At 36.3% G+C, this 27,829-nt stretch overlaps 1 protein-coding gene across 5 annotated transcripts in view; it reads left to right on the top strand.

Annotated features, from left to right (window-relative positions):
- LOC146483233 (uncharacterized) overlaps window positions 1–27,829 on the top strand; it is a 227,575-nt gene that overhangs the window by 31,242 nt on the left and 168,504 nt on the right. For 3 of the 5 annotated variants that reach the window (XM_085106339.1, XM_085106338.1, XM_085106340.1), the window contains one exon: window positions 244–3,024. In XM_085106339.1, the coding sequence (XP_084962465.1) occupies window positions 244–270 (27 nt within the window). In that variant the 3' untranslated portion in view covers window positions 271–3,024. Of the gene's footprint in view, window positions 1–243; window positions 3,025–27,829 lie in introns of those variants that run through there. The other 2 variants (XR_014863930.1, XR_014863931.1) reach the window with 2 other exon arrangements.

Here is a 27,829-nt window from a genome sequence, read left to right as displayed (position 1 = left end):
TTTTAACACCAGCAAGCATTAGCCTGAGTGATTGATTGATTGATTGATTGATTGATTGATTGATTGATTGATTGATTGATTGATTGATTGATTGATTGATTGATTGATTAAAAGCCATCATGATGATTATAAATCATAACATCACGATTTTCAACAAGCATTAGCCTGAGCTATATGGGAATTCTTAAATCGAAGATCTTATACCTCATCACTAACGAATTTTCTTTCTCCTTTCTCTTTTAGGGGAAATCAAGATCATCATGGTATTAACGAAGGTGGAATATCGTTAATCAAGTATTTTTTAGTTAGATCGTATTCCTATACAAAGACGTGTATTTTTTTTAAGATGTCCCAAGGTTTACCCATGTTTTTTTTCTTAAACACACACACTGATTTAAATTAATGTTGGCAGCATTAAGGTGTCTTAGGTTATTTAATATAAACAGTAAATATTCTCTCGATAATACCTTGCTGCATACCATTGTTGTAAAAAAAAAGTAAACCAGATTATTTTAAACTTGTAGAAATGTACGTAATAAATTATGTTTACGATGAATTTCAGTATTTAAAACGCCACTTCAGAGGCCCGGGTTGCAGGTACTGCTGGGATTGTTTGGGTAGTCGCGAAAAGGGTAATTAAGAAACAACAGCAACACATAGGGAGATAGGTAACCACTTTCCGAGTTTCCAACTTCCGAGTTGCTTTGAACCTCATTATGAAAGCGAGGCTAAGTGCTAAGTTTTAATTATGAAAATTAATTTTCAAGCAACAGTAGTTTTCATATGAAAAGCCTTGCACTTGGCGTCGCTTTCCTAATGAGGTTCACCGCTTGGAAATGGTCTATAAATAGCAAAACTAAGGTAGTGCTCCTTTTCCCCGTTGCCTCTGGAGTGGAAACTCATTGAAATATCAGTCTTGCAAACAACTGGGCCAAACAGCACATAGCCTTCTGCGGTTCCGTTTATACTAAAGGCGAAGGAAAATAGGTAGGTCTTTACTATTTTATCGCTTAAAAAGGAAGTTAACGCAAGTTAAATTTCATCTGATAGGAAGGGGGGAAAATTGTGGTTTTAACTGCTCGAGGGATTTTAATTCTAGAGGATAACATAAAAAGTTTTGAATAACGGGTGCGTGTGTGTTTCACCTTTCTAATACCCCCTGAGGTCGGATACAAAGAGTCCGCAGCTGAAGGCCGGTCAAATAACGGAACCAAAGTATAATGTGTTGTCTTGTTTTGGCTCGACCATTGTTTGCTTAAATTAAGGACGGTAGCTACTTTTTTTCCTGTGCATACGTTCTGCGCATCTTAAGATACTCGGGTTTTCTATGGATGGTGCCTACTAATACAGGGATATTTTTGCGCGGTTTAAAACTATGCGGAGAAAGCAGACCTTAGCAAGTGCTCTTGGTATCCAAAAAGAAAATTGGGGGTAATCATGCATTTTTCAGAGATAGTAAACCTTCAATTTGAAAAAAAAAACCGCTATACATTGCTTTGTATTTTACTTTTTTTTAGAATAATTGTTGCTCAATTATCGCGCAAAAGTGCTACTTTAGAGGTAGGCACCGTCCTTGAGGTGAACAAATTGTAGACTCTTAACAAGAGATTTAGATAGAGATTTAGCAGTGAAAACGTGACATGAAATAAGGTGTTCAAAGCTTTCAGTTTGGTCTCTCTCTCTCTCTCTCCTGGCATATTTCAACCGTCAGGCACAAACGACGTTGCTTTCGGATATTAACGACACCAGCTATTTTCTCCTTACAATGTCACTTGCTTGAAAATAAAATGTAAAATGTCTTGATGTTCAAACAAATTTTCCCGACTGAACAGTAAGGAGAATTTGTATTTTGATAATGAGAGTTTGGTCATTGTGTACCCTATATGAGTACGTATTTGTCGAGGCCTCGCGTCGTCATTCAGTCTACGTTAACTCGTTAATCTTTGGATGCATTCATTTACAAGCATAACGTTTCGTTTATATGCACCTTGGTCCTCGAAAAACGATAATATTGTATAAAAATAAAAACAGTTCAGGGCCCAGTTGATTAAGTTTGATTTAGGACGAACCAGTAAAGATTTTTTCCAAAATATTTTTGCCCTTCAGTCTTCACTTAGACTTCGCTTAACATTAGCTCAGAAAAATATTTTCAACAAGCGAGACAAACCCTCGGTTAACTTTCAATCGTGGTTTAGCTTTAATGGGCTATAGAACAACCGGGTCCTGTGTAGGTTACCTTCATCAGTAACGTTTTCTTGGTCTCTCGTTTCAGAAAGATAGAATTTAGTTGGGTGTCACAAAAGGTCTGTTTTCTCAATGCTTTGTTTGATGTGAATTACTGTTGTACGGGTACTGCGAAACGTGTTAAAATGTCATATACTTTCGTATAGCACTAAATCCGCGTAATGAATTCAATTGTTTATTATATACCCATTTGAAGTCAAATGTTAGTATTCAACTCATTTTTTTATGAAAAAAAAAAAAAGAAAAAAAAAAAAGGAAAAGGAAACAATCTTTAATACCCCCAAAATGTTGGGGGTATTTTATCTTGCTGGGCCCATTGTTACTCTTTAGGGAAGCATTGGGCGTCAAACGTGGCTCTCTACCTTATTATTGGGGGAAATTTATCACCAGGCATTTTTTCTTTATCCGCAACCAAGGCATTAAAGACGGCAAGGACACGGGCGTTTTCAGACTATCCGATTTCATTTGAACTCTCGGCTCTTATTTTTAAACTCTCCATACTAACAGTGTGATTATGCTAAGTACGTATGTGTTTATTAATGTGTAGATGTCGCAAGGACAAAATACATGGCTACCAGAGACCAGTTTTATAATATGTAAGCTCAGGCGTAACTGCAAACGTCATGCGTTAAAATGATTATTTAAGACATTTGCAGTCACTTCCGTCTGAGTCTTAATGGAGCTGGAGCTCGCATTATGTTGTGGTATACCTAAAGTTTTTCTCTCTCTGAGTTTTTCATCTTGAAATGGTCTTAATAAATTATAAATGAAGGAACTGTATCACGTCTGGTGTGTTGTTTCAGTTGTGCGGTATAGCAAAAGCTCTATTTTCACTAGACCCTGATAACCTGCAGCTGCAATGTTTCTTAGAGTTGGGAGCATTCTACGGGGATTCTATGGGATAACTGGAGCTTTGGTTTCACGATAACGAATTAAAGACCTTTCTAGCGTGTACTTTCAAAAAGTGAAACGTCCGTGATCTTGCGTGATACGGAAAAGTTACATCCTCGTTGTGCGCGTGAGATGTCAGTATTTGGAAGATCTTCCAAGATGTTTGCGCCTGGATATTGCTATAAAAGCTAGTGGTTTATCCCCTTGAAACATGTTCACTCAAGTTTCAAACAGTTTCACTTTGGCACAACACTTTTTAGTATTGTTTGCGAAGCTGCAACGTTGTCCACTTGATTTCGACCTGTCCCTAGAAAATGGCATCATGTATTTCTTCTCCTTGAAACTAGACATCTCAAAAGCTAAATGTAAGCAATTTTGAGGTAACAATAAACGATCCCTTGTGCGTAGGGCCGTATTGGCGTCATAAGTAGGAAAAGAAAACAGAAATTGATTAATTTGTAGTTACGCGAAAAAACAATAAAAACTAATTAAATGTAACCGATGCCACAAGCGCGAAAAAATTAAGGCCGGGTAAAAGAAATTCAGGAGTTTAGTAAATGCGAAGTTCATGTGCCAAAAAAAACAGTTGGCTTCAAATTTATTTATTTGTTTGTTTGTTTGTTTATTTATTTATTTATTTATTTATTTATTTATTTATTTATTTATTTATTTATTTATCTATTTATTTATTTATTCATTTATTTATTTATTTATATACTTTGTATGCACGTAGTTAGCCCGTGTACCTCTCTCGAGAGAAAAGCTTCGCTCGAATGATCAAGCCAAACGCGGCATACAAATGAATTTAAATTAGCAGCTATTCTGCAAAGCGTTCTAAATTATCCTTTTTGTAATTGATATGAGGGGCATGCTTTCATGTGGTCGATGGGGACCTTTGAAACGCGCTAAACCAATCAGGGGACAATGCGTGTGCGTTCAAGTTTGGTGCCATATTTTTTAAAAAATTAATACATTCAGTTAACGGTGTGAGAAGGAAAGAACGTATTCGAACGGTTCTGTGGACATTGAACGAAAGAGAAACTACGAGTTAAATTTGCCATCTTTAAACCTTATCTGCGGAAAACAAACTTGGATGGGTTAAGCGAAGGTACGCGGGCTTGACGATATTCAAACAGTGGAGAAAAAGGACAGATTGTCAGTTTGACTTTGCACTGAAATATGCCTGGAGTTTGCAAGTTGATCTCGAGACGTTGCCCTTTCTTGGCTGGACGCATTTAGCTGTACAAATTAGTAAAGAAACTGGAAATGACGCTTAGTTTAATGTTGTCAGTTATGGCGGGAATCACTTGTGAAAAGAGAGAGAAGAGAAGTTCACAGAAATCAGCATTTAAATGAGTGCACTGAAACATCGAGTCAGCCAGCCAAGTTTACAAGGAACAGTGATCATTCAAGCCACGAAAATTAAGGTAAGCCATCTTCCACTTATAACCTTTTGATGAAATTGGATAATTTAAAACAAGTCTTTAATTCTTAATTCCTTCTTTGTAAGGCATCTGCTTTTTTAGAGAAATGTGATTACCTGACAAGCCTTCAATGCGCTTGAATAAAATTTGAACATCATAAAACTCCACTGTATATCATTCACGGAGTATTTCACAAAAGTTTAAGAAATTTTACTGGACTATGCGGCTGCCATTTTTAAATGCGAAGGCGTAAAGAGAACGAATTAAAAAATGCTATAGAATCAGTGTGGAATAGAAAATTGTTGTAACTCTTAAAATATTTTGCTGCAACGCCGTACACAGTATGACCGAATGATTTTGCTTGTAATCAGAAACAACTAAAAGTAAAGTAAATAATTTCAGGAAATTGAAATTTAATTAAGAAGTGGTTAATGCTTATCGTGCGAATCTCGAGTTTTATTATTCAACACATTGCAACACTGCCCAAATATGGTCATAGTGCACTGAATATTCGTCGTCCGTAGTCAACAGATATCCTGCGATATACGTAATTTCGTGCGTCGAGGAGAAAAATGGCAAAATAAAGAAAGTTTCCAGCTTTTCTGCGATAAAATTGCGCCTCGTTGTTAATGTGTTGAAAAATATATTCAGTCAGATATATAACAATTACCCTGCGAAATCTTGCGGAAAATCCCCTGATTTAGCCAAGTATCAGGTGATATTCTGCGCGATTTCGCAGAATAATTGTTAATATAAAAATATAATATAAATCGATGCACGCGGGAAGTTTGGAGAGTACGAGAGAAGCGTAAGAGCTTGTGAGTGATCTCCAAACTTCGCAAATGCATCCATAACACAATAGACGCACAGCTAAAAGCATGCACCAATTGCTTTATAGTGATAACATAGTATTGACGTGAAACAGGTTTTCGTTCTGATTGATTATAAAATTTTCCCAATGCGCTGTACAGAAAAACAAAGGTGCTTATGTCGAGAAATGTACCATGATGAAGCCCAAAAAAATTACATAGGAAGGACGCGCGCTATGTTATACTTTAAAGTGCTGACGCCGAAACTTAAATTAAATTTAGAATTGGAATAGAAAATATCTTAGGGAAATCTCTTCTTTGACATGACATTTTAACTCTAAAAATATTCAACTTATCACTCTTATATTTCCACTAATTACCAATAGTGACATGAAGTTTTGGATTATTGTGTACATTTAGCTTTTTGTTTGATATATGTTGATAAGGCAACTTTAACTTGTCGACAACTTCAAGCTGAAACAAACCATTTGAATTTTTCAGTTCCTGAAAGTGACAGAATTTCTAACTTTAACTCGCGGTTCTCATGCACCTCCTCCGTTTTAATTTCATCTAACTTGATACTAATTACATCCTTTTCATTGTAGTTTTTCTCGGTTTCCTGAGTCCTCTTACGAGACTTATACTGGCCTCAGCCACAGGTTCCCAATGCTCAGCCGACCGATCCACAGGACAGCCAATCCCCTCAGGACACAAACAGTTCCAACCATGTTTCCTCATCGGCTTCAGTTAACAAAATTTCATGCCAAATTGAAAACTCAAAGTTTCGCTTTCATGAGAAAAGTTCCGCTGACGTATTTTCTTACACAGCTACCAAATTTGCGAGCATAAACCAGTTTGCAGTACTTTAGAACCTTACAAACAGTGTAATCTGCCATCAGGTTGTTCTTTTCGGTCGAAGGAAATTGTAAGAGTAAGCAGCCGTCGAGAAACCAATCTACGACGCAGAATCATCGCTGGAGCCAACGACAACATGATAGGAACCTTGCAAAGTTAGCTTTATCAGTGAGTGACAGACAAATGAGAGGATTTTCTCGCTTTGGCAGCGTTGACATTTAGACGAACAGAAACGTCTTCTTGTTAATGTTGCCTTGTGGGAGGAATCTCTTGATAGGAAGCCCTGTATTGCACCACGCAGGCGCAGATCGTCTACAAATTGTAGGCGTAGGAAGTATTCACGTCTAAGACAGCTCTCACAGAACAGTCGCTTCGTCTTATGGGGGTTATCAGCATTTTTATACTGTTGAACGTTCTACGCCCAGCGGCTTGAGAATGATTCGGAACAGCAGAATCCGTGCGTCCGTACCTGGTTGTGAGGAAGAGCTAAGAGGCTGGTCGAAGAAAGAAGAACAAAGATCGTCGAGCGTCGGAGGAAGCTAATTCAGTTAGTGTAAGTAGAAGAGGAGCTGCCTGTACGGCGATGAAAGAAGACGACGAAACAAGGCCGGAACAGAAGACGATGAGAACGACATAACTGGTTATTTGCATTAAGATGTCATTTTAATTGTTGCTCTTTTAATGATAACAAAATCTTGTATGATTATACCAAAATCCTAAATTGACACCAAAATATCAAAACTAACAATTCTTAACTTTAGTGGCGGGGAAAAGAAAAGGAGAAAATTGTTATTGTTCTAGCTTCGCTTTTAGGCCGAGGGTGTATAGCACGACGTCATAATGCAAATTGCCAGTTGAATGTTAGGGAGAAGAGGAGACAGAGCAGCTGGTACGTAACCTTATGGTTGATAAGACTGTTTCAACGAACCTTGCCGTTCAAGCTTCATGAAAATCATCAATTTGCGCGGGTTGCATGTGTGACAGGTAGCTGGAATTTAGTGTTCGCAAAGCAATAATACGCTGTTTTATCATTGAAATACAGCATTTTAGCTTTGTTCCTTCGTTAAACTCTATCTCGTTGCTCTTTGAGGGAAGCGTCTATGAAGCTTCTAACCGATAATGTCTGTTAAAACAGTTCCAACAAACCAATGTAATTGGCCGGCCGGAATCCATCGTTGGAATGATCTCCAACTCACCGCTGGTCAAAACAAATCAGGATCGCCTGTTCATCTGCGATTGGAGCAAGTGACCAAGGGATAGCACTGAATTGTGAGCCTGCGATGGATACAGAGAAAGACGACCAGGCGACAGCAACTCGTGCTAGATGAGGCTGACTTAAATGGCGCAATTTTTGCTTTAAACTTTCGCATACGGCTTGGGAGATCATTACTTGAAGGTAATCGCTTCTCGTCTGCAATTGTGTATGGTTTTAAAATACGTGCCAGAATGTTACAAAACAGTTTGAATAGTTAAGTACCATGCGACAGTTTTAAGCAGAAGTTGCACCATGTCAATCAGCCCGAAGTTAAACACGACGCTCCGGCATCAGGTATGTGAAATCGCGCGCGATGATGTATGTTGCGTGACACGGGAAGGTAATAAGGTTAATTTCGAAGCATCCTTTAATCTGTCTTCAAATCTTCAATGTTTACTAAAAAAATGTGTCGAATTTCCTAAGAAGCAGATGGCGAGACATGAAACAGATGTTATCTTCAAGTGCTACGTAACATACGTCCGCTTTGGTTTCCGATTCCGGTTCCGATTTTTATTCGGTTTTCTGTTCGGCCTTCGATATTCGGCGTCCGGTTCGCAGCCATTTTCGTGTGAAAGCTTGGTATCGGTTATGTCTCGAAAGCAAGTCGCTGATGATTTCTGCGTCCCTTCTGGGGTACCCTGGGGTGCTTTATTCGAGGCGTTAAGAATTTATGGACGTATGAACACTCCCTGGTATTCCTTGAAGCTTAAATTTCCATTTAGGAGCGCATCCCAACTCCACATATTTAAGGAAATTGTGTAATGATATATGAAATAAATAAAAATCAAAGAGCTATTATGTTGTCAGTGTCTTAGAAATACTAACGAGTGATAGTAAAAACAGCAAAACTTGTGACAGCGTAACACAATTAAGAAAAGATTGTTAAACACGTAAGGTTGTTTGAGTTTTCTTTTAAACCATACTATCAAAGGTTATGATTATGAAGTCAATTTGTCGTCAATTTTTACCGTTGATTTTGGGCTCATCTTTTCAAGAAACGCGCACGTGCTTTTCAGCAGTTTTCGGGAGCGTCTTTTTACGACACGCCAACGTGTTTTCCCGCAGTTTTTGGACGCGTCTTTCAAGATACGCGCATGTGTTTTGCCGCACTTTTTGGGCGCGTCTTTTCACCTTACGCGTACGTGTTTTATCGCAGTTTTTGGGCGCGTCTTATCAAGAAACATGCACGTATTTTCCCGCGGTTTTGGGAGCATCATTGACGTATTTTGCCACGTATTTGGGCACGTATTTTCATTTTTAGTGCCAAATTTGGGAGAAGCCGCTGCTAAGGCACCTTTGTGTTCACGACTTTCAGCAGACAGGGTGGCTGAAGTTTTTATTAGTCAAATTTTCTAGCTAATTTCATGCACCCCTCGTGGACTTGATATTTGTTGTCATTTTTAGTTATGAGCATATATTGTTTTGTTAACATCTGTCAGTAAGACAATAATTGCCTTTTGCTGATCGAGTATTCCACTGTTGCAATAATGCAAAACCATTATAAGAACACATACTTTTCCCACAACTACTCAGCGCGGTATAGGAATAGAACTTCTTGATGGACATGCGAGAAAAATATATTGTAAACTGCGGAAAGAAAATCAAAGTGAAAAATGAGTTCAATTGGTGTGGCTGCGAATTAAAGTGTACTGTTTTGATTTTTTCCAGCGTTATTTGGTTATAAACTCATCAAGTGTGAACAAGGATTGTGCTTCAAGAAAAGCCGTGTCAGGAAAAGAAGTTGCCAAGCTAAATACCCACTTTGTCATGAATGAGGTTGATCAAGATTTCTGCTTCGGACAAAGCACATGATTGTAATGAGGCTGAACTTACAGACTGAGGTATTTCAGTAAAAATCCAGGGATTATTATTCAGCTGCCTGAGTTGAGACAGTCTTAATTTACTGCAAATATAATTTATCGTGAGGTACACAAAATTTTCCATTTGTACCTTTCCGCACCTTTTTGAAATTTGGTAAAAAATATCTCGGAAACCAAGGCAAAAATTATTGGGCGTTGATCTGAATTGCAAATTATATGCTAAAATGTATCTCTCACCTTCGACTTAATCCAGTGACCGTTTATGCGAAGAACAAAATATTGCTCCGTAAAGGGAGTTTTCCTGCCTTTTCTTCAGAGTTTATTTCCACGCTAAATCCCTGATAATGTCCCAACTGATGGCAGAAAACACCGAGAAAACTACACTAGGCCAAAATCTTCGCCGTACATCGCAGAAACTCCAAAACTCTGAGCACGTGGAGGCTGGGTCGTGGTCGCTGAAGAATCCTGGTCAACTTTGAAATTTACATGTAAATTCGAAAACAACCTCGTTGTACTCCAGCGAAAGGTAATTTTCGTTATTCTATTTTCCTAGCTTAGAATTTATAGAACTTAATTGTGATGCAAGTTGGTGTTCTATTAGATTCAGCTCTGATATCCAGAGCTCGAAACCAGTTAACGTTTGCGTATTTATTCATCAGTAAAGTGAATGAAAGTAATATTTAAAATTCTGTGACAAAACCACATTTTGTAGCACGTTAAAGAGTACCACAAGAAAGAGCTATACTGCATGCTCATTCGATTTTAAAGGATCCACAATTTAAACAGCCAGAACCACATTACGAAACTATAGTTTGTCCCGACTACAGTAGTGTTGTGCATTGATTTCCTGCCGAATAAGACGTTTGTGGTGGGCTATATTTTATTGCGGCATTGAGTACCGCTTATCTCGATGACAAATTCTAGAACTACCGGTAGTGCATCGAATTATTTAACTAATAAAAGGTATCTTCGATTTTAAGGTTGGACACAATGAATGCAATGGATTGAAGATTTAACAAAACTCCAGCGCAACTAATTTATAACCGAAGGTGAGCTCTTTTAGCATTTGCATAGTGATAGCTGGATCGTATTAATGTTATTAGTTGTCTGCAGATCTGTTGTTTCGACCCACTGAAGAGTACTTAAATGAAATTGGCTCCCCGCTTAAACATCATCATCATTATCATACAATGCAGTACAATTTATTTTGCTCAATAGACAGATACATGTAGATACATAAACAATAACTATAACTGACTAGGGTAATAATTAGAATAAATACAATATTGTGTTATCAAACGTTAGAGCCTAGAGGCTAATTAAACCGTTGAGTTTACATCAACATCTTTATTATTGTTGTTTTTTGTTTTTGTTGTTTGTCATTGCCGAAAGGGGAGTTATTGATCAGACCTGATTTTTATCTCAAGTCTGTATCTAAATTTAAAAGGCAGTTACCCAGCATATGCTAACGTAACTGTTATTTATCTACAGTGCGTCTTAAAGACAAGTCTGTGGCAAGGAATGTGAAGCCTGACCATTAACGTTAAAGAGGTGAGACTCCATAAAGCACGTTAGAGGAGAATTATATTATAGGAAAATATTTCGGTACACCCTCTTTCGTAAATCCGACCTTGAAGTTAAGGTGTGGGGAGGCTTTTGACCTTAAGGTTTCCTAAGTTAAGGCGGCTGGCACTGGTTTCCATCACTTTGTAGTACTTATACTTTGACAGATTAATAGAAGCGTTCTTTATCGCTTGATACAACAATAATGGAATCAAAACCATAACTTAACATTTGTGAGCAAGTTATGGTCATTCTCTTGACATAAAAGGTTACCATAGCAACATGATGACTTGTTAAAAACACCCCTAATTTTACCTTTAAGTGGTTATAACTCAAAAACGAGCTCAGTGGCCCCCAATATTCTTTATCATGGAACTGTAATCAGGATGCTTAGATACAGTTATTTGCAAAGTTTAAAAAATATTCTACCAGAGGGATTCAGACCCACCTTAATTTTTTTGAAAGTTTAAGCACTTAAAGGTAAAATTAGGGGTGTTTTTAACAGATCATACTGTTGCTATGGTAACTCGTTATGAGGAGGAGATAACCATAACATGTTCACCGGTATTAATGCTTGTTTTGGTATCATTATTGTTACATCAACTGATAGAGTAGTATTATCGATCCGTGAGTTCAGTGCTGTTGAAAGTAATGCAAGCCGGTGCCAGCCACCTTACCGAATGAACCTTGAGTATTGTTGATGAACCAACGGCTTTTTGTAAGCAATACTTGGAAAATACAAGTTTCCCTTAGATGGTTTTACGAACCCTTCCCCTGTTAGCTGCATTGTCGTGTTCGTTCCTTGCGCAATAAAACTTTTCTCTACATTGTCTGTACCCTGGTGTATAAATGGGTACCAAGTCAGCAGACTGTAACCTGAAATCACACAAAATGTGTGGGATAACTCTGCTATGGACTCTATTCTCACCTGGAAACCAGTTTTAGGTTTTAATTTTGGCCCGACTACCCACGACTTCAACTTTACCGGCTAATGGAGAGTGATGAGAACCATGTGTTTCAAGACTGTCCTTTAACTTCACTTTCAGTCGCTGATCCTCGATTTAACTCTTTCTCTCCAGGTAAATTTCAGACAAGGGATGAGAAATCACGAAAGACGCTTAAACCTAGAAATTGCTGTCTAAAGAGGTGAGTTCGTTATTTATAATAGATGAATCTATTACTACTCTTTGACGAGTTATTATTGGGGTGTTTAAGCAAAATCATTTATTGTGCGTTCGATTGGCCCTATTCCGGAATAGGAATACATTCAATGATTTCTAGAAAACCCTCATAAGAGGTTTTTTTGGGGGCTGAGAAACAAAATTAAATGGTGTCTAAATTATCAATTCATAAGTACGTAAATTATGATCATCCGGGTGAGTGTAGTCCTGAGAAGGACTGTTTGTGGTGACTTTGACTGACGTTTCGACAACCAGTCAAGTCACTTGACTCTGAAGATGACTTCCGCTCAGGTTGTCGAAACGTCAGTCAAAGTCACCACAAACAGTCCTTCTCAGGACTACACTCACCCGGATGATCATAATTTACGTACTTATGACATGACTCCTGGGTTCAAACCATTTACAAAATTATCAATTATCAGCGAAAATTTGCAAAACTGTCTTCCCAAATTTATTTAAAAAGAGAAATCTAACAGCTATTCCGCTTATTCTTATTCCTGAATAGGGTTAATCGAACACAACCTTAGCTTAGTATGCGATCGATTGGCCCTATTCCACGATAAGAATGCATACAATAATTGCTAAAAGTCGTTCACCGGAGGGTTTTGGAATTACCGGGATACAGAATGGGTCTTTAACATTGTGCGTAAGCAAGACTTTTTGTAGATTCACCTCCCAAAATTTACTCAACGAGAGAAACAAAGAGGTTATTAAGTTTAATCCGGAATGTGGTCAATCAAACGTGACCTTAGACAAAAAGACAAGGTGGAGAAGAAAAGCTTTGCATTTGTCATGTCCATTTGGACACAATAACCAGTTCTTTTTAGCAACACGAAATAAACAAGTTATAGATCTCACATACATCGTAGACAGGGTGTATAAAACTGAGACACTTTTAAATTGCCAACCCAACACATCTCAAAGCAGTTTGAGCTTTTATTAAAATGTTGTCCTTGTCTTATTACATTTAGTGATCGATATATTTTTGTTTTCTTTCTATAAAGGATGCAAGGAAATTACATACGTCAGATTCAAGCAAGCAACAAAGATGATCACCTCTGTAAATGACCAAGCAATGCAAGTAGAGGTAGAGCAAAAAAATTTTACGTTAAGAAGCCCAAGATGGATTATCGCATTTATTCACGGTTACGCCATATGAATTTGAACAAAAACTACTTGTACATACAGCACAAGGTTTAAAGCCAAGAATGCAGCTTATACGCGAATACAGGCCATCCTAGGAGACCCAGGGGCAGCTAGTCGGAAGGAAGGAATTTTCATGGGCGAAAGTTTACAACAAAAAAGGGAGAACTCTCGTACGTTTTTGTCAGAGTTCATAGTTGGGGTGCGCATGGAGCTTAGGGTACACGCGTGAGTAAATGCGGTAGTTTATTCTTCCGTTTCGTATACTTTCTAGCAGCCGATCAAATACGACAAAGTCTTTCTTTTCAAGATACAGTGCAATCACAGATATAAAGAACCCAGTATGGTATATAATTTTTCGGGGAGAGATAATGAAAGCTCGAACTGCGTATCCAAAAGTTTGAACTAAACGGTGTAATAAACAGCACCATTTTTCATTTGAACGGTCACACTTTAGCACTTCATTATAAAACTATGAAGCGGTTTATTTCCTTTTTGACTAAAGAATGGCTTGCCATTTTCTACAATGATATTTTTCAATGATAAACGATTTAACTAGTTTGACGAACAAGAAGTGATTATGTAAACAAAGTAAAGAAATTATTAGGCTGATTGTCTATTTCATTAAGAGTTTTAAGGAAGGGGCACTATTTCTCAATGTACCTGATGCAAAACCCATTCTCAAGATCCATTCAAAACCCATTCTCATGATAGCTTCACAATAGCTCTAAATATTACAAAGCAAAAATCATGGATCGTGATGATTGTCTTCGAATTCGGTTAAATGTTGTCTGTTTGTCAGATTTAACGACTTGTCTTTGCTATTCCTTGATGCTTTATGTTTTTTTTGTTATAATATGCAAAAGCATTTAGTCCGTTTTGAGTAAATGTACTGAGATAGAGAAATGCTGTCAATTTCTTAGTACAGATTTAGTGATGCGCCATTTTGTATTCACTGATGCGACAAATGCATTCTCTGTGAAAATGGTATATACGGCATATACCGTTTCAAGTAATTTGCCAGGTCTTCAACTGACGATGGAAACAAACATGTCACTAAAAATATATGGTGTATAGGACATCTGTGTATTTCAAGTTAGATTGGTTTTACTGAATGTCTTTTGAGTGGTTTGTTAGGATGAAGCTTGACTCGAAGGATTTGAAATGACTTACTGTCTGTTAAAGTTTCATTAGGTCTCACCATCTCATAGCTTTCAGTAAGGATTGAAAGGACAACGAGTGTTTTCTTACCAAACATCAAAGTCTGTCCGTTTTCAAGGAAATTTTTATTGTTGTTCAGTTTAATGTTTCCTGTTGAATGTTCAAGAATTTGTTCGAAAAACGAAGTTAAAAAAAGTGACTTAGATCTATCGGTCTATTCTCGGTCCTGTTCAACGGTTAAATCTTGTCCTTTTGTCATTTTTCAACAAGGATTTTAAGGCGAACAGGCGTTTTTTATTATTGAAAAGCTCTTTCTGGTTCGACAACAAGCTCTGGCGTTTGAAGTGATTTTTCTGAAAAGTTATTTTTCTTAGTGCATTTTCGTGCTGTTAGACTGTGGAGTTGAACAACACTTACGATTTCTCTCTAAAACTATTTGCAGGACGCCGTTCAGGGTTTCTTTCCATTTAAAATTTGGTTAGCCTTTAATAACATTTGGACGTTCTAAGTGATCTTCCATTTGTTGTTTTCTACTAAAATTTTAGTTTTCTTAAAGGTGTTGAGACACGAGTTTCGGTAAATTATTAGCCATTTGTCAAAAAAGCAACAGAGCTTCCGGAAGCGTTGTGAATTCTATCTCGGTTGCCGCCAAAGAATGATGATGATGATGATGATGATGATGATGATGATATGTCACTTTTTGGTTAAAATTTGAAATTGTATTTACGTTCTTAAAGCAGAAATGAAAGTCAAAAGGACTACTACAAGGACTGATCAAACAACATGAAAAGGCTTGAGTATACGATATTTCGACTGGCCAATACAACTCTTCTTCAGGTCTATTAGGAAAACTCACGAATTATCAGAATGTATATGTTGTAAAATAATGAGCGGAAGTACCTATGATATGACGCGGTATGGTGTGGATAGTATAAGCAAACAGAAAAGCAAAAATTGTGTACTATATATAGTAGCAGATTATAGTCCGTCACGTTTGTTAATGCCAAGAGGCTCAAGGGTTTTGGCTTTATGAATGATTTGCGCTTCCTGTGCTTTCCTGAAAGAATCGCCTTCATTACTAAGTTTTTCAACAGGAATAAGTGACATATGAGTGTCTGAATGGTTGTTGCCAGGAAAGTGTTCTGAAACCGCGGTAAGGATATAACTACTAGTAGGGTTGAGTGTAGGACGTCTATGATAATTGAAACGGTCTTTAAGGCGACGTTTGGTTTCCCCTATATACTTTAGATTGCACAGCCGACATCGAATCATGTAGATAGCATTGAAAGTATCACATGTTATATGAGATTTGATTTTGTAGGTCTCTCCAGCACAACATAAAGTATATTGATTTCGGCCGTGTTCAATGTAGCGACAGGTGGTGCATTTCTATTTTTATATATCGATTTTGACTGATCAGGATCCTGTGTTATTTTACACTGCTCTTAAAGCGTTAGACCAAATGTCATCGTCAGTGGAAATTTGATGCTCGATCACACGATTTCGATTGAAACCCAGTGTCAGGCAATCTGCAGATCAGCCCTGTTTCCTTTTGATTTTGCCTGTTCATCTTTGGCGGTTACATTTTCAGCCGTTTACTGAGTTTGAGACTGGATATGATACCGATCTTTAGGGATTTTCTGTTCCTTTCCTTGTCAGTTGGCTATAGAGAGTGAAGTTCCGAAACCATGATTTCTCAGTAAATTTACTGCCTACCTGAGGCCATTGACAAGTTTGATGGTCGTTGTAAAGTTTCGTTTTTTCCACAAAGCAATTGATCGACAAACGCCATTGCCTGATTTCTCAACGATAACTTGAGGAATGTTTGGCAATTTCCACTCAACTTTTAGTACGGTTTTTGGTTAAGGATGAGTCGGGTTTCAGTACAAATGTTACATTTTTCTACTACTCCTCGTAGAGAGATCACGCTTAGGGCACGTAACGAGCTGTTGTGGTCAGCTTGTTGTATTGGCCTTAGCCTAGCTTCATAAATCTAAGGATTTTCTGGTTCTTTTTGCTTTTGTAAGGTCATGTTGGGAAGCAAGATGCTCTGCACTCCTGTTTTCATTACGTTTACCTGTTTATCAGTTTTTGTCAAATTTATTTTCCTGGTCAGTTTAAACCTGATAAGATAAGAATGCTATTCAGGTAATGTTCAAAAATGGCGGGTGTTTGATATGTTAGGTAGACTACCAATTTTATAGGCCATGCACGAGTCCCCTTGCAATGTATTTTCATATTTTCGTCAACGCATGTTGTTAGATGTCTGTTGGAAGATTAGGGATGGCATGCAACATTAATCCTATTCAGACTGGTTTGGGGGAGAGGGGGACAAAGTGCTTGCGAAGACTTTAAGCGTTCATAAGTTTCTCAATATTAAACAAGCACCGCCAAACTTGGAGACTTTTCCTATAATACGCCTAAGAAGAATTTGCTTTGACACGTAATTGTTCACGTGACTTGATGTTTCCATTTCGAGAAGATTTTGACAGCCTTGTTTTTCGAACTTTGGATTTTTTTACCTTAAGTGAAGAAAGTGTATTGTCGTCACTTTCACATTTTAAAACCATTTTAGAATTTCTTTATTGGTTTTCATTATGTTTGAGCCAATCTGAACGGTTTTCTAAGGCTTTGGCCTTCAAATCGATAATTCGAGAAATCCAAGATGGCAGCTGTGAAGAATCAATGACGTAATTACCATGTCGTGTGTCCTTATTTTCCCATTTTTCAGCACGAAAGGAAACAGTTTTGGACATATTATTTACCCTCCAAGTTTCATTCTCATATCGTTAATGCTCTGGAAGTAAAGAAGGGGGCCGATACAAAGTGCCTCCCACCCCACCTACCCTCAGGATGAAGAGGGTTAAACAATGTGACTTAGCAAAACCATTAGCAGTTTATTCACAAGTCTGTTCGCAGTTTCAACGTTTACCGTTCGTCAGTTTCCAGTTACGGCGATTGCAATTTAACTTACACATGAGAATCGAATGCGCTCTCTGTTTGACTTTAAGGCCTGGTTATTTTTTCTCACTGTGAAGAGTAGTACCTGTTGTCTGTGTGGCTCTGTTGAGTTATGTGACTGCGAATTTATCCAGTCCTTTCCGAGCAAAGCTTGTATTAAATTCGATGCCATTGCAATGTGACTTATGTTAAAAATTGAAAATCCGGCGTTAGAAATGGCAATTCGGTAAGTGATTATGGTGAACGCTATAATGCAATTTTCACGCTTTTCAGCGCTGCCTGTGAGTTTTCATCAGCTAGAGAAAATGTCAGGACGATTGGTCTGTTTTGAGTACGAATAATCTTATTGTCGAGAAAGGTTCTGTAAAATCTGAAGGCATTTGGCAAGAGATGCCAGCTTGAGGTACTCAATTTTGAAGTGAAAATGCTTAAGTCATTTTCAGTTTTTATTAAAAAGTTTGCAAATCGGTCTTGGCATGATTCCCCATTGAAAAAGTCAGACCATTTTTTATTGCTTTGTTTAAATTCTGTGTGTTCAGTTTTCAGGAAAACTTTGAAGATTGCAAAGTGTTCAGTCACGAGTTCGTTTAAGTTTACATTTGTTTATATAGATTGGATGTTAGTTTTCACGACTTGAGAATTCAAAAATTGAAGCCTGTCATGTCAGTAAAAGTGGAAGGCCATTTGTCTCTTCGGACGCTTGGTTAAATTCTATTTATCAATGAATTTCAATTTTCTTTGCTTTCAGTCAGATACTTTTCAGTCTGTTTTAGGATCACTAAAGACGTGTTTTCTCAACGAAAATTTGAAGTATTATTTCAGGGTTTTCGATTTTCCTTTTATTAATTAGTTCTGCAGTAAATATAAATCAAAATTTGATTTTGTCAGTGAAAATGTAGACCGCTAGTCAATTCAGGGACCAACAACTCTTGAATACGTTTTAAGACTCGCTATATATTTCTTTTATCTTACCAGCTTTCTAGCAATGTCTTTTTTCAGTAACACAGACAATCATTTAAGGATAAAAATTAGCGAGAAAACACAGCATTTCGATGTCACCATGACGTCATTTTCAAGTGACAAAATTAAAATTCAAGCTGACTTAATATATACAGTGTGAGGTGATAAAACGTTTTAGCATAGTAAGTGTGCGTGCACGGTATGTCTACTGAACCAAATAGTTTTGCACGGATGGGGTCCGATTGCTTGTTCAGGCTATAAAGGGCTCCTTCTTCTATATAAAGAGCATCTCACAAATTAAACAATCTAACTTAACGTTGCATTTCTTGAGGACGGAGAAGTTGTTGCTAAGGTCGTCAATGGTTTTAATGCCGTGATCGTTCACCAAATTCTTGCCAATTTCTGAGAAGCGGTGCTCGTCAATACGATGGTGTAAATGCCACCTAGTGTAACCGACATACTCCTCATCACAAAGATCACATTGATAATTGTAGACCACGCATTGGTTGTTTAGATTCACAGCCATTAGTGGGTAAAATTAACCACCTAAAGCCATCTGTTTGTGTTCAGTTTTGTTTTGACTGTTTTAAACAAGAAGGCCCAATCCAAAAGGAATCGAGCTTTCCTCACTTTCAACATCAGTAGATTTACAGATTTGATTTTAAGATGCACTGCCTCAAAATTTTACCTACTAAAAACAAGCAGTTTTTCGGTTTGAAATTTAAGCAGTTTTAAGTTAATTGTAGCAAATGCCGGTTACCTCAAAATCAACGATTCAAGGAATTTCATGAAATTTATAGAATTTTGCGTGTTTGCCAGCGTTAGCATAAACATTACACTTCAAATACAATGCAAGCTGTAATAATTACACTATCTGCTTTCTATCTCTCCCTACTTCTTACAAATTCAAATTTGTCGAAAAAGTCAATTCTTCGACCTTTCTTTGTTTAAGCAATAACAAAGGTAAACTACAAATTTCAAGCTTTTGCTGTTGTCTTCCGATTGATAAGTGAGCCCTGGCTTTCCTTGAAAACGTTTCATGAAATTAGTCAGTAATAATTTGTGATTTCTACTTTAAACTTGCGCTTTGAAAAGTTTTCGTGGAGTTTACTTTAATTTGAAATTTATCTTTTTCATATTGTTGGGTAGTTATATCTGTTTTGCACTGTATCAATAAGCTAGCGACAATTTATACGGTAATCATCTGCTTACAATTGTATAACGGCAGCATACTGCTCTTTAGACGACAAAGTGCCGAGCGCGTAGCAATTTCAAACGTTCAATATGGGTACTACGACCGAAAATGTTTTGCGCGTTTCCAAAATTTTCCATTTTGTAAACAAAAGTCGTAATCCTTGACGTAACGTGACAAATTGTCGAAAGCAAAGTTTGAGGACAAGCCAAAATAAAAATTCCGAGTATATTTAGCCTATTATCGTTCAGAAAAATTAGGGTTTTTTCATCAAAGAACCTCCTGTCACATTTTCCAGGTATAATCATTTTATTCAGAGATTATCTAACAAATATTGTCACAATTTGTTTTATTGCCAAATCTATATAAATTTTGTACTAGCCTTGCAATTTTGATAGTGTTTCTTGAATTTGTTTTGTTCTATGCCAACCGCCGTTTAAACGACTCAAATTTTCCCGCCAAAAGACTTAGAAAAAATACGGGCGCCCAAAATACGCATGCGCCGTTTTATTTTTTTAATTATTCCAACTAGTTATGCTCTGTTTGAAAATGTTACATTTTCCTACCAAAAAACTTAGAAAAAATACGGGCGCTCAAAATACGCATGCGCCGTTTTTTTAAAAAAAAATTCAACATAATAATTAATATCAATTTTAGTTGTCAAGTATTTATTTTTTGTTAACTAATAATAGAAGACAATAAAGATCAAACAGTTGTTTCAGTTGTATTGTGTGTTCTTTATTTTCTTGCTATCAAAATATCATATTTCTGTTAACAATGCTTTTCAATAATATGTTAATTAATTAAGTAAAAATCTCTTGACTAATTAAAGGTGTGACTAAAATTTTTCTTCATATATATTAAGTCTTTTGGCGGGAAAATTTGACATAATTTGCACAGCGTTTCCCCTGGCAACGACTTTGGCAAAAAATTTAACGGGGCACCCTTTGAAAATATTTGTATCAAAAAACATTCAAAGAGTACCCCATCAATTTTAAACCCGCCAAAAAAGCGTACACCACTTCGCAAAGAAATTTTTGTGAAAGTTATCAAGCTTAAGGTTTTCTTTGTTGCCAATTTTTAGTCTAATTTTAGAAAATTTTCAACAAAATTATTGTTTGAAGTAAGTCTCGTTTGCGAAGTGGTGTACACTACTATGCGACATGGCAAGCTGTTAAATAGTTTGGTCAAAGAAAAAAATTTGATCATGACGAAAATTTTGATAGAATAACGCAATGTTTTTGTTTCTTAAACTAAATTTACAACAGCTGCAATACCATATAGCTTGCCATGTCGCTTTAAAAGAACTTGTTCAACTAGCAAGTGAAGTCATCACAGGCTAACAACCTACAATGTTACAGTGGACAGGACGAATTTAACTGGTGAAAGCATCTTTTTGGTCAAAATACTCAAGTTGGAAGCTCATGATGTTTGAAATATTTTAAAAGACTTTGTCGATAATTTGTTTCCAGCAACAGCTTCATTTTGGAACTGACGTTTTGTTGTTCGTTAATACTCTTTTCGTACTTTATTTCGTTTGAAACATCAAGATATTTTGCTTTGGCGTTCCTCGAATGAATTTCTCAAGTTCTCATGCCTTATCAATGCTTTCAAATTCAAAACTAATTTCTCTGGCCAATTTTCCACTTTTTTTGTAGTAAACATTTTGGAGAATATTATTACAATATCTCTAATGATATTTGTTCTGTTTGCTCTTAAGTTCGAGACAATATTCTGGAAAAACTCGAGACAAATTTCAGTCCAAGTTTTTATCAAAACATTGAAGATAATTTCTCTTCGTTGATATTTAGTTCGTTCAAGTTCCAAATAGTTTTGCAAACATCTAGACAATTCTCCATATAATTTTCCAGTGATTATTAAAAGACAGTTTTTTGGTTTTATTTGCTGCAGTTACTGATCATGTTTAGAAATATTTTTGAAGAGATAAGTTCAATTCCTTTACATCTTTGATAGCAGCTGGTTTGTTTACCTTCCGGTTCTTGATAATATTTTGGCAAATATCAACGCGATTTGATTGCTCCATGTCTATGATGATTTTATTCATTTACTTTCTAGTTCGAGTTCAAAATATGTGCTTTCACTCGTCGTTCTTGTCCCATGTAACACTGATTCAGTTGAACAAGGTCTTAAACAGAAGATTTAAATACAAAAAAACCAACGTCTGGTTGAAATAATGGAAAATGCCAAGATAATCAACCCCAATGCTAAATTTTCTGACCAGTATGAGTAAGAAATATCCCCCGAAATTTCGAAATAGTGTATTTTTTGTGTCATTGATTTGTTCCATTTTTATAGTCAGTAGGACCACAAAGGACAGTACAGCTCTAAAGTTCTGAAGTAAACTTTTGATTTTAAGAAAGAACACTTCAATTATTCATGATTTTAGATTTCTTCTGCTTCAAGATTTCCGATTCGGCAAAAACATTAATTTAAAAGTTCACCAACTTTATGTTCCCAAAACTGAATTTATTTTCAAACGTTTCTAATGATCAAACTTGAATGTGCCTATGTTTACGAAACATTTTAAGCTGACCACTGGAAATTTATTTCGCTATCGGATGCAAAAGATGACTTGTAGTAATGTCGTGAAAATTCCAAAATAATTACCGAATCTCTGGAGAATAATTAGTCGTTCTGGTTGTTTTCATAGTAATAGAATCATAGTGGCCAAGTCTTGGTATAGAGAGTTCAAAATAACTAAAACAAAGAAATCCAAAAACAAACCGCAATCGATACAACTGAAATGAAAACTGGGTACATTTTTTCCACAATTTCAATTTGGAATATTTCAAAATAAATTTAAATTTTGTGCCTCTGTTGCAAGCGCAATACATTTGTTCAAGTTCGCCCGTTTTGTGTTACCTCTATTGTTTAAATCACATTTTTTTTATCAAATTGGTGACGAAAGACTTTCTTGGCTTTGAAAATTTTAAAAGAAAGTTGTCTGAAACTTTTGTTTTGTTCGCTTTTGGTATGCCTTCCTGTAATGATTTTAATCTTTAACAAAAAACTGTTTCCGAACCGATAAACAATTTACGTGGAACTTATTTCAGAAAACGTAGAATACAGCAAAAATGCATTTTTTTTCAATCTCTTCCAGAAATAAAATGGTGCAAAAATTACTCAATCTTTTGTGGTCCATAACTCTAATTTAGTGCGAGAGATGTTTCTGAGACGTTTAGTGAGCATTATTTCCACCAGACGCTTGTTTTATCGTACATACTACAGCATATAAAGGGAACATAACGAATAATAGAAGGATCTTCCAACTGATCAAATTTTCGACCTAGGAACTTTTTTTAAATAAGTTAAATTTTTCACGCAAAACGTCAGCAATTCAATTGGTAATACACGTTTCCATGGATCCTCTTTAAAGCCTTGTGTTCCCTTGGCAACGGTAGACGAAGGTGGAACTGCTAAGTGTAGATGCCCAATTTGAATTTTTATTCCCGCCACGAATCGGCCAACACTGAATAATTTATTTTGAAATTTGAAGCTTCCAGTTTTTTCGTAATTCAGTCAAAAGATCAAGGCAATCAGCAAACTTTAAGTTTCTATTTCACATACCGAATTATATAGAATATTTGAAAATTTTTGTGGACAATCAGGCGATCAATTGATATCGAATTAACCAAAATGAGATCCAAAACTAAAGAATTTGTTTTGAAATTTGATCATGAAGCTTCCAGTTTCTTCGTAATTCAGTCAAAAGATCAAGGAAATGAGCAAACTTTCTATTTGAAAGACCAAATGATATAGAATTTTGAAGATTTTTGTAGATTATCAGGCAATTTCATATCGAATTAACCAAAACGAAGAGAGATCCAAAATTGAAGAATTTATTTTGAAATTTAATCGTCCAGTTTCATGAGGCCATCGACAAGGTTTCCATTCACAGACCAAATGATCTTAAATTTGGAAGAATTCCAAATTTCATTTCAATTTAATCAAGACGGAGAGAGAACCAAAACTCAAGAATTTGGTTTTTTAAGCTTTCATTTCCTTTTAAATTCAGTTAAAAGGTTAAGGTTCACAGAGCAAATAATCTATAGTTTTTCAAGACTTTGGTAAACAATCAGGTAATTTTATTTTGACCTACGAAAACAAGCATTTATTTTGGATGATGTTTTTCAATTCCATCAAATTATATTATACTTAAGAGAGAAACGTACTAAGTGCTAGTCTCATCTCTAGATATCCTTTTTCGATGTCTCGACTTAGCCTAGAAGCATGTTTTAGATTTAATATTTTTAAGAGATAACTTTTCAATTTTTGATCGAGCTGTCCTTTTTGCCAGCGTTAGTTTTTTCATTTTCCATTTATACAACTTGCAGTTCCACCTTGGCAACAGCATATAACTGAAAGTAACTTGACCGATTCCTAGAAAGCGCAACACTGAGCGATCGCCGATCTTGACATTTTCAATATCTCCTAATTTTACTTAGAAAAAGTTAACTGAAATTTGAAGTTAAATTTGTAGGAATTTTTTTAAAATTTATTGGAAAATTTATACATAGAACGAATTGAAATCACGAACTGAAAAATGTGGCCTTAAAATAAACTTCATATAGATGGACTGATCGCTCAGAGTTAGAGCTAAAAATGCCTTAACTCGATCTGCGGAACAATACCATAAAAAGATAGTGGCTGGTATATTTCAGAGGGATTGAAAGTTAACCGCCCGTGTATTCGATCGCCAGCATTTCTGACTGGAGATATCACCTAAATCCCCCGGACCCGCCCTCTCACAAATTTCTAGACAGTTGCAAATTGTAAACATACAATATTTTAATGAACGGATCACCAATTAAATGTTGCTGAATTAAAGATCAAATAGGTTTTTTCATACACCGCCACCATCTTTCAAAGGCATCATTTTTCTACAAAAATGAAATCTTATCTTTTTCCATTTGCTTTACTTCAATGCTTTTTCCTCTATTCTAATCCTTTTGCTCCTCCTGTTCTTTATTTATTCTCGTGAAAATGTCCTTTCTAAAAAATAAAACAAGCAAAACACATGAGTTTATTTTCAACAAATATGCCAAAGCAAAACCAACACATGATTTGTTAAACATTTTGACGCTTTCACTTCAGGAGAACAAAACCCCCTCCCGAAAATGAATCCAACTTTGTTTCTGTAAAGTAACAAAAAACAAAAAGCACTACCGGAGAGCGCTGCTCAGTAGCTTTCATTTTAATGTTCGCACTTTAGGTTTTCATTGTAAGACTCAAAAGTTGGAACCACCTCGTACAGCATAATAAACATTACCACACAGCGTAAGTTGGTAAAGAAAGCAAACAAATTTGGTCAGTGAAATTGTACCTAATATTCAAGAGTACAAATTGTCTGAGTGAGTTCTTTGAGGCAAAAGACTGATTAATGATACAACATGAATTTATGTTTTTTCAATGCAAAACGGTCGACAAAGTTCTCAAACACGTGGCCGCTTCGGACAATTTGGAAGAAAAGGTTCCAGCCACAGAAAAGACCTTAAATTCGGTTTACGGTATTTATCGTTAAGTCTTCTGTCACTTCTATATGTCTATTACTATGGCTTTTGTTACTAGGTACTGTTGAATTATTCTAATATAAAACCACGAGGAGTACAGTGAACCAGAACGTCAATAAAACCAAACTCCAGGACGCGCTAACGATTGGCTTCGGAATTTTACGCACTGAAAACATTTAACAAATCTAGACACTTACCATTGCGTCTTAGTGAAGCGAATATTCCTTTCTCTAAAGTCCTTGATGATCGCTGAGTATCAGTAAAGCTTCAACGACGGAGGTCGCCTTCACGCGTCCTTTCTCGCCAAGTAGTTGCTCGGTTTGACGAGAATTCTGCACTTTTGGTCATGAATATGGATTAGAAGCTGGAGCCAATCGCTGGTCGATAGAAAAGGCATATTTGTAGCGGAATTCCATGCCCACGTTGCAATGAATAAATTAAACGTGACATTTTTGATCTTGTTGTTCGCGAAAATGCTATCTGGAGTATTTTTCCGGACATTCAAATCGTGGTTTTTGAAAAGAAGCCTTAAAGCCTCTTTTTCATATTTGCTTCACAAAATAAAATTTCATATACTTTTGAACTATCTGACAAAACCAAATCTATCTGCTCTTCTAATCTAACCCTATTGCCTTTATCAAAGTTTTCCATCCGCAAAACAATTTACAGTCGAACAGTGATAAGGTTGGAACAACTTTGAAAAGGGGTAAGATCCATTTAAACTGTTTCAAGGTTTATAGCCGGGATTGCAGTTATTTTTTATTTTAACACAATTGAAATTAAAGGATATCAACGCTTGTGGAATCTCAATGTAGTAAGGCCAATTTTCCATTAAAATAGAGAAAAGGAGATTGAGACCAACATGCCAGATTGGTTATAAATCCTATCTTATATGTATAAGTTTTTGATAATATGCGATATTTGTTTCCCGCGTTTGAAGTGTTTAAATTATCTTATTTCACTGAGAGAAACATTAAATTTCTGTGATTAAGTTTCTGTTAATTAAGATAGAGACAAAAGAAGAAACATACACCAAGGGGAATCTATGCTCACAGCTTGGTCAGCATCTATCTTGCCAATGTTACCCTTCCCCTGATTCTTCTTTTTCGCTTCGCCTTTTCGTATTATCGTTTTATTCTTTTCTTTCTTTTTTCAAAGATTCATATCAAAAGCATGTTAGACGTTAATGGAACCCTTCTATTGGTTTGATTGTTTGCAACCTCGAAGAGCACCCCCACCCCTCCCGTCCCCAAGGAAGACAGGGTTACTATTTACAGTTCTGAAAAAAAAAATCGTTGAAGCAAAATTCACAGCTTTTGGATAAAAAAACTGATTATTTCGCTGACGTTCTATCTCCACTACTTCAATGTTATATCATAGGTGTGACAATTTATCAGGCTTCTTGTCAGAGAGAGAAACAAGAGGGAAAGACACATTTAGTGATAAAATTTAATTACAAATGCCTCGAAGATTTTCATGGTAACATAAGAAGGTCGATAAAATAGAAAATATAATTTTCTTTTGTTAAAATAACTGAAATTAAAGTCTTTTCCTTACAAGTACATCTTCTGGAAAAAAACGTCGATCCAACTCTTTAGCTCCGTTAATTCATCCTCACACGATACACCCGGATAACGGCCTTTTCCTGCCACAACACATAATACTGATGTTCTTCCAGTAATTTCCTAACACGCAAACTCTAGAATGGACGGAACATTTCATAATCATTCAAACGTTACTAGGTGGCGTGGTCCCAAGTAACCTTCTGGACTTATTTTTGTAACCTACTGTTTCTAATTGTACCCTTACTTATTCCCTTTTCCACACCTTACAATCTCTTTACAACATTTTACAAGTCTAAAATTTTAAAAGAATAAAAACAGAGGAGGTCTCGTTTTCCGTGGAGAAAGATTATAGACTCATATGGATTATAGATTCTTGGCTGAAGTCCAAGAGGCTGATGTTGGGATTTACTTCTCTGAGAGCGACCATGAACCATAAATATTGTCAACGATTTACCCAGCTTATTTTGTGAAATATTTAAATACAGTACGACCGAAAAGGAAAGCTATTGATTTTCTAGGTGTCAAGAATGTCTGGATTGGATCCGGAATTTGGGATTAAAATGGAAATTAAGGTCGCGGAAATGAACGCAACACTTAGTTAATAGCGCGGAAATAAACGAACCTCAATGTAAATTATATTATTTTATCCCCCTTTACCCTCCTAGCCAAGTACAAATTTTAATATATCGGAATTATCGACATTGGTCTATTGGAAAACCAGCCTGAACGTCCAGTGGGCATACAATTCTCTTCGATACACTCAATTACCTTGGCTAGGCAACCTCTACCGTCTCAATATCCTGGGCACATTCTTCCTAAAGAACTTGGGATCACCTGAAAATTCTTCCAAGATATCAATTCATGAAAATTGAAACAACTCAAATTAGTTAATTATGAGGTTGAAAGTCCTTTGATAGGTTACTATTCCCTTTTTTTTGAATTAGCCCCACGATCCCTTATAAACCAATTCATTTCTTTTAATATTCTTAGTTGGAAACTAGCACAAAATATAAACTATTCACGCTTGTTTAAACTCAGGGAAGTTCACCCGGAGAATCCCCCTATTCACAAAAATAATCACGAATGAATCTTGAAACAAAATAAATTAGTTAATGGATTGAAAGTTAGCGAAAAAGGTAATCTTCGATTTTTGGAAAATTGGCTCAGTTTTGATAATAAATCAAATTTTCCGCCTTAAGATCAGCTACGTTTTTATAACTAAAGGTTTTAGCCACCACACCTAAGCAAAATAATGCTGACCCACTCACACTCTT

This window comes from Pavona decussata, unplaced genomic scaffold (assembly GCF_977016875.1).
Source record: "Pavona decussata unplaced genomic scaffold, jaPavDecu1.1 SCAFFOLD_40, whole genome shotgun sequence".
In the NCBI taxonomy this organism is placed as follows: domain Eukaryota; kingdom Metazoa; phylum Cnidaria; class Anthozoa; order Scleractinia; family Agariciidae; genus Pavona; species Pavona decussata.
This window is presented reverse-complemented; position numbering and strand designations above follow the sequence as displayed.